Source organism: Manacus candei, unplaced genomic scaffold (genome assembly GCF_025592945.1).
Source record: "Manacus candei isolate 608988 ecotype Guabito, Panama unplaced genomic scaffold, ASM2559294v1 h1tg000367l, whole genome shotgun sequence".
Classification (NCBI taxonomy): Eukaryota; Metazoa; Chordata; class Aves; order Passeriformes; family Pipridae; genus Manacus; species Manacus candei.
The window spans coordinates 1-9,930 of NW_026138415.1; the positions used below are offsets into that span (position 1 = coordinate 1).

Here is a 9,930-nt window from a genome sequence, read left to right on the forward strand (position 1 = left end):
GGGGGAAGGCGGCGGGAGCGCACCGCGCATGCGCCCGCGCGGGAAGGTGACCGGCGCGCCGGCCACGCCCATTCATGCCCCGGGAGGGGGCGTGACCAAGTAATTCCAACCAATAGGACGCGCGCTTTCTCCTGAGGGGGCGTGGCGCGACCATATACGGGAAGGTGATGTGGGCGGGGCCACGCCCCCTCGGGATGATTGACAGGCCGGAGGAGCCGAAGCGGAGTCACCGTTTTTATTGAAACGTACCCAAAAAAGGGGAGGGGGGGGAAGGAGGGGGGGGAGAGGCACCCACGGGGGCTGGGAGGGGGCGGGACCCCGCGAGGGGGGCGGGAAAGGGGTCCCAGTGGCAGTTGTGGGGCTGAAACTGGTTCCCAGTAGGAGTTATGGGGCAGGAACTGGTTCCCAGTGGGTCTGTGGGGCAGGAACTGGTTCCCAGTGAGGCAGGAACTGGTTCCCAGTGGGAGTTATGGGGCAGGAACTGGTTCCCAGTGGGTCTGTGGGGCACAAACTGGTTCCCAGTGGGAGTTAGGGGGCAGGAACTGGTTCCCAGTGGGTCTGCGGGGCACAAACTGGTTCCCAGTGGGAGTTATGGGGCAGGAACTGGTTCCCAGTGAGTCAGGAAATGGTTCCCAGTAGGAGTTATGGGGCAGGAACTGGTTCCCATTAGGAGATAGGGGGCAGGAACTGGTTTCCAGTGGGTGTATGGGGCACAAACTGGTTCCCAGTGGGAGTTACGGGGCAGGGACTGGTTCCCAGTGGGTCTGTGGGGCAGGAGCTGGTTTCCAGTGAGGCAGGAACTGGTTCCCAGTGGGTCTGTGGGGCAGGAACTGGTTCCCAGTGGGTCTGTGGGCCACAAACTGGTTTCCAGTGGGAGTTACGGGGCAGGGACTGGTTCCCAGTGGGGGTGTGGGGCAGGACCAGTCCCCCCCAAAGCCCCTCGGCCCCGCCGGGGGATCCTCGGGGGGCTTTGGGGGGGGCTCAACGTCCGACACGGCCCAGGGAGCTGGGGGAGGAAAGAGGGAGAGAAAATCACCCCAAACCGGCCGAAGTTGGGTGAAAATGGCCGGATTTGGGGGAAATGAAGGAAAATCGGGTGAAAAATTAGGCCCAAACGGGCGAGATTTGGGGTGAAAGGCAGGAAAACGAGGTGGAGAACGAGGTGGAGAATGAGGTGGAGAATGAGGTGGAGCACGAGGGCAGAAGTGGCCAGATGGGTGGGGGGGAAACGAAGGCGAACGAGACCAGAACTGGGCAGGTTTGGGGGAAAAGAGGAAAAATGAAGCCAAAACTGACACAAAACACCCAAAAAAGGCCCAAACCAGGTGCAGAGGAGGCCAAACCCGCCCGATTTTGGTGCCCACCTGGCGCGGCGCTGGGGGGGCTCCGGGCGCGCCTCGGGGGGGTCCCGGCGCAGCAGGAAGGGCCGGAGGCTCCCCCGCACCGGGGACCCCCCCGGGACCCCCCCCCGGGGCGCCAGGGACAGGTTGAAGGGCCAGGGAGGCTCCGCCTCCTCGCGCAGGACTGCGGGCGATTGGCCGAGAGTCAGCGGGGACACGCCCACCGGGACACGCCCCCTTGGACCACGCCCCATCAGCCCCCGCCTCCACCCACCCACCCGATCCCAGCTTGAAGGGGATTGGCTGAGAGCAGGGACACGCCCACCCCACAGTAACCACGCCCCATCAGGCCACACCCCCCTCAGCATTCCCACCCACCCAATCCCAGCTTGAAGGCGATTGGCTGAGAGTCTGGAGGAGGGACACACCCACTGGGCCACACCCACTCTGACCACACCCCCTTTAGCCCCACCCTCAGATCCCCCCAAAACCCCCCAGACCCCTCAACTTCCCCCCAGAGCCCCCCCAGAGCCCCCCCAAACCTGTGGGAAGGCCAAGGCTGAGCCCCCCAAACCCCCCGAAATCCCCCCCAGACCCCCCCAAATCCCCCCCAGTCCCCCCCAAACCCCCCCCAGACCCCCCCAAGCCCCCCCAGCCCCACTCACAGTCCCGGTCGGAGCTGGAGTAGGGTTTGATGGGCTCCTCCTGCGGCCGCCGGGGGAGGGGCCGCCGGGCAATGGGGGCTTTGGGGGGGTTTGGGGGGGGGGGGTTAGGGGTGAGGGGACCCCACAGAACCCCCCCCCGGGACCCCCCAACCCGGGACCCCCCAAAAAACACACCCCGGGAGTCTCCAAAGCTCCCCCAGGGACCCCCCAGTTCTCCCCTAAAACCCCCCTGGGACCCCCCAAATTCAACCCCCAGGACCCCCCAAACCCTCCTGGGACCCCCAAACCCACCCCAGGACCCCCAAACCCCCCTGGGACCCCCCAAAGCCACCCCAGGACCCCCCAAAACCCCCACAAACCCACCCCAGGACCCCCCAAAACCCTCCCAAACCCTCCTGGGACCCCCGAACCCACCCCAGGACCCCCCAAATTCCCCCCCCGGACCCCCCAAATTCCCCCCCGGGCCCCCAGACCCACCGGTTCGGTTGGAGAAAAACCCCTCAAAGATGACGAAATTGTTGGCCTGGGGGGGAGGAGGATTGAGCTGAGCCCCCCCAGACCCCTCCCAGACCCCCCAGAACCCCCCAGACCCCCCCAAGGCCCCCCCAGACTCCTCAAATCCCCCACCAGTGCCCCCAAATCCCCCCAGAGCCCCCCAAATCCCTCCCAAATCCCCCCCAGTGCCCCCAAAGCCCCCCCAGAGTCCCCCCAAGCCCCCCACCTGAGGGATGGGCTGGCAGAGCCCACCCAAATCCTCCCCAGACCCCTCAAATCCCCCCCCCAGACCCCTCAAACCCCCCCCAGTGCCCCCAAATCCCCCCCAGAGCCCCCCAAATCCCTCCCAAATCCCCCCCAGAGCCCCCAAATCCCTCCCAAATCCCCCCCAGAGCCCCCCCAGAGCCCCCCCAAGCCCCCCACCTGAGGGATGGGCTGGCAGAGCCCGTAGTGCTTCCGGAGGAACCCCAGGAGCTTCTCCGAGGGTCGATCCACGGCCAAGCGCTCGGGGGGCACCCGCTCGCTCTGGGGGGGTCTGTGAGACCCCTCCCCACTTTAACACCCCCCCCCGAGACCCCTCCCCAATTTAACACCCCCCCAGACCCCCCCAGTGCCCCCAGATCCCCCCAGTGCCCCCCCAGACCCACCCAGTGCCCCCAATCCCCCCCAAACCTCCCCCATTCCCAACAATCCGGGGGAATCTGAGAGACCCCTCCCCAATTTAACACCCCCCCCCGAGACCCCTCCCCAATTTAACACCCCCCCCGAGACCCCTCCCCAATTTAACACCCCCCCCAGACCTCCCCAGTGCCCCCAGACCCCCCAGTGCCCCTCAAATCCCCCCCAGGGCCCCCAAATCCCCCCCAAACCCCCCCCATTCCCAACAATCCAGGGGGATCTGAGAGACCCCTCCCCAATTTAACACCCCCCCGAGACCCCTCCCCAATTTAACACACCCCCCAGACCTCCCCAGTGCCCCCAGACCCCCCAGTGCCCCTCAAATCCCCCCCAGGGCCCCCAAATCCCCCCCAAACCTCCCCCATTCCCAGCAATCCAGGGGGGTCTGTGAGACCCCTCCCCAATTTAACACCCCCCCGAGACCCCTCCCCAGTTTAACACACCCCCAGACCCCCCCAAACCCCCCCCAGGGCCCCCAAATCCCCCCCAAACCTCCCCCATTCCCAACAATCCGGGGGGGTCTGTGAGACCCCCGACCCCCCCCAGGGCCAAAACGGGTCCAATCCGGGTGAACTCGGACCCAAAAACGTCTAAATTTGGGGGGAATGGAGGCGAAATCGGCCAAGTTTGGGTGAAATGGGGGAAAGTTAACCCCAAACTGGCCAAATTTGGGGAAAACAAGGCTGTGAGACCCCCAACCCCCCCCCGAGACCCCTCCCCAGTGGGGCTGTGGGGCAGCAACTGGTTCCCAGTGCTCCCAGGTGGTCGGTAACTGGTCCCCAGTGCCCAGTGAGTGGGTCCCAGTGCTCCCAGTGGGTCAGGAACTGGTTCCCAGTGCCCAGTAACTGGTCCCCAGTGCCCAGTGCCAGGCTCCCAGTGCCCCCAGTGCCCAGTAACTGGTTCCCAGTACCCAGTGAGTGGCTCCCAGTGTCCCCAGTGCCCAGTAACTGGTTCCCAGTGCCCGGTGCCAGGCTCCCAGTGCCCCCAGTGCCCAGTAACTGGTTCCCAGTGCCCAGTAACTGGTTCCCAGTGCCCAGTGCCGGGCTCCCAGTGCCCCCAGTGCCCAGTAACTGGTTCCCAGTGCCCAGTAACTGGTTCCCAGTGCCCAGTGAGTGGCTCCCAGTGCTCCCAGTGCCCGCAGTGCCCGCGGAGCACCTGCAGCATGTGCTGGAAGAGCTCCCTGCCGTGGCCGTGCCTCTGCAGGGACTCGTGGATGTAAAAGTCCAGCACACAGAGCGGCTCCACCTCCGTGTGGGTCCCTGCCCGGTCCTGGGGGGGCACGGGGGGCTTGGGGGGGGCTGCACGGCCCCAGGGACCCACCAGGGACCCCCCTGGGACACCCAAAACTCACCAGGGACCGCCCGGAACCCCCCAAAACTCACCAGGGACATCCAGGGACCCCCAGAACTCACCCAGGGACCCCCAAAACTCACCAGGGACCCCTCAGGGATCCCCAGGGACACTCCAGGGCTCATCAGGGACCCCCAGGGCTCACCAGGGACCCCCAGGGACCCTCAGAACTCACCAGGGACCCCCAGGGCTCACCAGGGACCCCCAGAACTCACCAGGGACATCCAGGGACCCCCAGGGCTCACCAGGGACCCCCCAGGGACCCCTCAGGGACCCCCAGGGACACCCCTGGGACACCCAAAACTCACCAGGGACCCCCAAAACTCACCAGGGACACCCCAGGGACCCTCAGAACTCAGCAGGGACCCCCAGAACTCACCAGGGACACCCCAGGGACCCTCAGAACTCAGCAGGGACCCCCAAAACTCACCAGGGACCCCCAGGGACCCCCAGAACTCACCAGGGACACCCAGAGCTCACCAGGGACCCCCCTGGGACACCCAAAACTCACCAGGGACACCCCAGGGACCCCCAGCGCTCACCAGGGACACCCCAAAACTCACCAGGGACACCCCAGGGACACCCCAGGGATCCCCGGGGCTCACCAGGGACCCCCAGAACTCACCAGGGACCCCCAAAATTCATCAGGGCCCCCCCAGAACTCACCAGCAGGAAAAGCTTCTTGTAGCCCACCTTGAGGAACCCGATGACGGCGCCTTTGGGGGTCCTGGGGGGGGGAGACGGGGGGTTTGGGGGGTCTCAGGGAGGGCTTGGAGGGGAATTTGGGGCTTTGGGGGGTCTCAGGGAGGGGTTGGAGGGGGGGTTTGGGGAGTCTGGATGGATCTGAGGAGGTTTTTTGGGGTTATTTTGAGGGGGGTTCTGAGGGGTCTGCGCACGGTTGAAAGTTTGAGGGATCCCAGGGGTTATTTTGGGGGTATTTTGGGGTTATTTGGGGTTATTTTGGGGGTATTTTAGGGTTATTTTAGGGTTATTTGGGGTTATTTTGGGGGTATTTTAAGGTTATTTTAGGGTTATTTGGGGTTATTTTGGGGTCTCACCTCGGGTCTCTCAGGATGTACAGCACATGCCTGTTGGTCTGGGGTATTTTAGGGTTATTTTAGGGTTATTTTGGGGTTATTTTGGGGTTGTTTTGGGGTCTCACCGGGGGTCTCTCAGGATGTACAGCACATGCCTGTTGGTCTCCATTCGGGCCGCGCTGGTCACGGGGGTGGGGAGGCCCTGGGCCTGTGGGGGGGGACAGAGACCCCCCCAGTGACCCCCCCAGAACCCCCCAAAACCCCCGATGACCCCCCTGTGACCCCCAAAACTGACCCATGACCCCCCAATTATCCCCCCAGGCCCCTCTGGGACCCTCAACCCCCCCCCAGGACCCCAATTACCCCCCCATTTACCCCAGTAACCCCCCAGTTGCTCCCCCAGGACCCCCAATTACCCCCCGGGACCCCCAGTTGTCCCCCCAAGCCCCCCCTGGGCCCCCCCGGGCCCCCCCAGCCCACCTTGGCCGAGGCCTTGCCCAGCTCATCGATCACCGTCCGCAGCTGCTGCTCCAGGTCCCCCCTGGGCCCGAGGGGGGGTCGTTGGCACCCCAAAGACCCCAAAAAAACCCTCCTGACCCCCCCCAACTGCCCTAAAACCCGCCCCAGTCCCACCCCAGTGTCCAACCCCAGTCTAACCCCAGTCCAACCCCAGTTTAACCCCTTTAACCCCATTCCAACCCCAGTTTAACCCCAGTCTAACCCCAGTTTAACCCCAGTCCAACCCCAGTCTAACTCCAGTTTAACCCCAGTTTAACCCCATTCCAACCCAGTCCAACCCCAGTTTAACCTCAGTCCCACCCCAGTCCAACCCCAGTCCGACCCCATTCCAACCCCAGTCCCACCCCAGTCTAACTCCAGTCCCACCCCAGTTTAACCCCAGTCTAGCCCCAGTTTAACCCCATTCCAACCCCATTCCAACCCCACTCCCACTCCAGTCTAACCCCAGTCCCACCCCAGTTTAACCCCAGTCCAACCCCAGTCCAACCCTAGTCCAACCCCAGTCCCACCCCATTCCAACCCCAGTTTAACCGCAGTCCCACCCCAGTCCAGCCCCAGTTTAGCCCCCCCGTACCTGTGTCCGCCCCCCCCGCGCCCCGCGGGCCGCAGGTTTTGATCCACGACGCAGAATCGCTCCCCGAGCACCGGCCCGAGCTCGAAGGGGAACTCCATGGCCCCCCCCGAGTCCCCAAAATCCCCCCAATTGCCCCCAAATCCCGGTCCCGGACCCGCCACGGCCGCGCCCGCGGCACCGACACCACGCCCACCGCCCCAACCGGCCAATCAGAGGCCGGCATGGTACGGCCCAGCCAATCAGAACCGCTTCTTTATCCTCCCTTAGCAACCGAGTCCCGCCCTTAGCAACCGCTGACCAATCGGAGGAGTCCATTCATGGCCCCTTAGAAACCGAGTTCCGCCCTTAGCAACCAGCAGCCAATCGCTGCTGCTCCTTTACAGACCCTTAGCAACTAAATCCCGCCCATAGCAACCGCCAGCCAATGGCGGCGGGACCTGGCACTGACCAGCCAATCGTTGTCGAGCTTTCACCCACCCTAAGCAACCAAGCCCCGCCCCCGACAACGGCTCAGCCAATCGCTACTGCTCCTTCCCCGCCCTTAGCAACGACGCCCCACCCCTTCTTAGCAACCGGTTTCCCGCGCGACAGCAAAGTGTGGCGGGAGGCGTCTCCCCCCGCAAGGCATTATGGGATACACTCCCCTCACGCCCGAGCCGCCATTTTGAGCCCCCCCCCCCCCCCCCCGCCATTTTGCCCTCTCGCACCACAAACACCCATTTGAGGGGGTTTTAACCGCTTTATTCTGCCCGTTTCTCCCCGGCGGGGCTCTGAGGGGCCTCGGGGGGTGTCCCCAGGACGGCCGGCGGAGCCTCCTCTCCCTTGAGGAAGCCGCGGTAGAGGCGGCGCATCCGCGCGATCTCGGCGGGGGGCGGCGTCCACCGCTCGTACCAGCTGTACCAGAACCCGCCGGGGCCCCTCAGCGCCGGCGCCGGGGGCGTCTTTCCCACCGCCGGGTGCCGGTTGGAAAAGTCCTCTCGGGGGGCAGGGACGTAGGGGACCTGCAGCCACAGCAGCCCTGGGGGGGCGAGAGGTGGGCAGGGGGCAGTGAGGGGGCCTGGGGGGGCACCCGGGGGTGCTGAGCCCACCCTGGGGCCCCCGAGGGCTCTCACCGTGGTCCTGGGCCTGGGCGATGGCCTTGGACAGGAGCTTGTGCTGCCTCATGCAGACCCCTGGGGGGAACGGGGGGACACGGTCAGGGACCCTCGGGGCACGGGGGGCACCCCCAGAACCCCCCAGTCCCTCCCAGTGCCCCCCAGTCCCTCCCAGTTCCCCTCACCGGTGTGCGTGGGGTGGAAAACAACCCCCGAGTGGGGGCAAATAAACTGATCCAGGAGCTTCACGTTCTGGGGGAGGAAAAAAAAGGGGGAAAAAATGAGGAAAAGGGGGGAAAAAAAAACAAAAAGAGGGAAAAGAAAGGGAGGGAAAGGAAAAGGGAGAAAGAAGAGAGGGGAAAATACAGGAAAAGGGGAGGGGGAAACAGGGAAAAAGGGGAAGGAAGAGGAAAAAGGGGGGAAATCAGCAGGGGGGAGGAAAAGTGAAGGAAAATACAGAAAAGGGCATTAAAAAACCAGGGGAAAAGGGATAAAAAAGAGGGAGGAAGAGGGACTGACCCGGAAGTCGACGAGCAGGTTCCGGTCCCGGCAGATGGGACACGGGTTCCCCACCGGCTTCCCCCGGCGCTGGGGGGACACACGGTCAGGGGGGGCCTCCCAGTCCCTCCCAGTTCAGCCCAGTGCCCGCCCAGTGCCCCCCAGACATGAAAACTGCCTTCCCCCACCCTCCAGTCCTTTCCAACCACAGGGGCCCAGACCAGTCCCTGCATCCCAGTCCCTCCCAGTGCCCTCCAGTCCATCCCAGCACCCCCCAGTCCACCTCAGCACCCCCCAGTCCCTCCTAGTGCCCTCCAGTCCATCCCAGCACCCCCCAATCCCTCCCACTGCCCTCCTATGACTCCAGTCCATCCCAGTGCCCCCCAGTCCCTCCCAGTGCCCTCCAGTCCATCCCAGTCCCCCCCAGTCCCTCCCAGTGCCCCCAGTCTGACCAGGCAGGCCTTGCGGGTGCGCTGGGGGGGGATGGCTCCCTTGTGGTTGCGCCGGTAGCCGAACCAGACGGGCCTGTCCCCGTAGGTCACCCGGTACTCTGGGACAGGGGGGACAGTTTGGGGGGGTTGGGGACCCCCTGAGACCCCCCCAAACCCCGCGAGAACCCCCAAAATCCCCCCCCCCGGTACCTTCGCTCTCCAGGTACTCCCAGGGCCGCTCCAGGTACCGGGACGGGGGTTCTTTGGGGGCTTTGGGCTCCTCGGGGGCTTTGGAGGCTTCCTGGGAGCTGCAGAGCCGGGGGTGGTCCTGGGAGAGGGGATTTATGACGTCACACCCCCGCAGCAGTGACGTCATGGGGTTATGACATCACCACCCCAAGTGTGATGATGTCACAGGGGCTGTGACATCATATCCCAAAAAGCAATGGTGTCCCGTGGCTTGTGACGTCACAACCCCAATAGTGGTGATGTCATGAGTGTTATGATGTCATAACCCCCACAGAGAGGATTCTGGAGAAGTTGTGATCTCATATTATTATATTGTGACATTAACACCACCAGATCATCATTATACCAAATTAATGCCCACAATGACGATGACATAAAACCCCCACAGCAGTGATATCATGAGCTTATGACATCACAGCACTCATGGTGATGATGTCACATGGGTAATGATGTCATAACCCCACAGGGCTGCCCCACCCCCTGCCCCCAAAACCCCACTGAGGGGTAAACCCCCCCCTCGGTGACATCACACTCTGCTTTTCCTCCACCCCCCCAAAAACCTCAAAATTATGACGTCATCGCCCGCCTCGCGATGACGCAATGCCTCGCTAAGCCCCGCCCCTTCCCAAGCGCTGCTGGCGCCCCCAATGGCGTGACACCGTCGCCCAGTGACGTCACTAACCCCGCCCCCAGCCCACGTGCGCCGCCGCCCCATCCCTCCCGACCCCCCCATTCCCGGTGCCCCCCCCGCGCTCCCGCCTTTCGGGTGCCCCCCCCGCCTCACCCGCGCCCACAGCGGGGTCCTCGTCGGTCTCAGCGCCGCCCCCGCCGCCCTCAGCGCCGCGGCCGCGCGGCCCAGCGCCATCTTCCCGCCTCACGCTCAGGCCCCTCCCGCTCCTCCCCTCACGCCCCGGGCGCCATTTTGCCGCGCGGGCCCCGCCCGCGGCGGCCGCGCGTGCGCAGAACGCCCCCGAATAAAAACTGCGCCACACGGGCCCCC

The 9,930-nt window shown here is 64.7% G+C and overlaps 2 protein-coding genes and 1 long non-coding RNA gene across 16 annotated transcripts; 1 reads left to right on the plus strand and 2 right to left on the minus strand.

Moving 5' to 3' along the window:
• Positions 1–220: 220 nt before the first annotated feature.
• ATAT1 (alpha tubulin acetyltransferase 1) lies at positions 221–6,767 on the minus strand. Of its 12 annotated transcripts, none has more exons than XM_051775793.1 (12): positions 6,659–6,767; positions 6,046–6,106; positions 5,691–5,773; positions 5,195–5,255; positions 4,334–4,447; positions 2,924–3,025; positions 2,483–2,528; positions 2,006–2,083; positions 922–1,524; positions 739–830; positions 444–532; positions 303–391 (listed from the first exon to the last, which is right to left on the minus strand). In XM_051775793.1, exons 1-12 carry the CDS (start codon positions 6,754–6,756, stop codon positions 385–387), a joined length of 1,434 nt encoding a protein of 477 aa, XP_051631753.1. In that variant the 5' UTR covers positions 6,757–6,767; the 3' UTR covers positions 303–384. The 12 variants fall into 12 exon arrangements, 9 of the variants coding, with proteins under 9 accessions (XP_051631750.1, XP_051631752.1, XP_051631753.1 ...); XM_051775794.1 differs by having other exon boundaries at positions 318–387; positions 418–481; positions 719–830; XR_007902024.1 differs by having other exon boundaries at positions 360–387; positions 418–481; positions 719–778.
• LOC127465330 (uncharacterized) lies at positions 3,687–4,380 on the plus strand. 3 transcript variants are annotated; one of them, XR_007902029.1, is made up of 3 exons: positions 3,687–4,077; positions 4,150–4,228; positions 4,292–4,380. It is a non-coding gene; the product is annotated as an uncharacterized LOC127465330 (long non-coding RNA). The 3 variants fall into 3 exon arrangements; XR_007902028.1 differs by having other exon boundaries at positions 3,687–4,026; XR_007902030.1 differs by having other exon boundaries at positions 3,687–4,005; positions 4,048–4,228.
• Positions 6,768–7,377: 610 nt separating the features above from the next.
• MRPS18B (mitochondrial ribosomal protein S18B) lies at positions 7,378–9,927 on the minus strand. The gene is made up of 7 exons (XM_051775789.1): positions 9,715–9,927; positions 8,892–9,009; positions 8,703–8,800; positions 8,272–8,340; positions 7,938–8,004; positions 7,771–7,830; positions 7,378–7,676 (listed from the first exon to the last, which is right to left on the minus strand). Exons 1-7 carry the CDS (start codon positions 9,793–9,795, stop codon positions 7,399–7,401), a joined length of 771 nt encoding a protein of 256 aa, XP_051631749.1. The 5' UTR covers positions 9,796–9,927; the 3' UTR covers positions 7,378–7,398.
• Positions 9,928–9,930: the final 3 nt, after the last annotated feature.

Excerpts from the sequence above, each read along its gene's own strand:
- ATAT1 (XM_051775790.1), bottom strand. The coding sequence starts at position 6,756 with ATGGAGTTCCCCTTCGAGCTCGGGCCGGTGCTCGGGGAGCGATTCTGC. Across the intron at positions 5,256-5,690 it reads TACATCCTGAGAGACCCCCG|GACCCCCAAAGGCGCCGTCA; the intron begins GTGAGACCCCAA and ends TCCCCCCCCCAG. Across the intron at positions 533-738 it reads TGGGAACCAGTCCCTGCCCC|CTAACTCCCACTGGGAACCA; the intron begins GTAACTCCCACT and ends AGTTCCTGCCCC.
- MRPS18B (XM_051775789.1), bottom strand. The coding sequence starts at position 9,795 with ATGGCGCTGGGCCGCGCGGCCGCGGCGCTGAGGGCGGCGGGGGCGGCG. Across the intron at positions 8,341-8,702 it reads GCACCCGCAAGGCCTGCCTG|CGCCGGGGGAAGCCGGTGGG; the intron begins GTCAGACTGGGG and ends GTGTCCCCCCAG. Across the intron at positions 8,005-8,271 it reads ACCTGCTCGTCGACTTCCGG|AACGTGAAGCTCCTGGATCA; the intron begins GTCAGTCCCTCT and ends TTCCTCCCCCAG.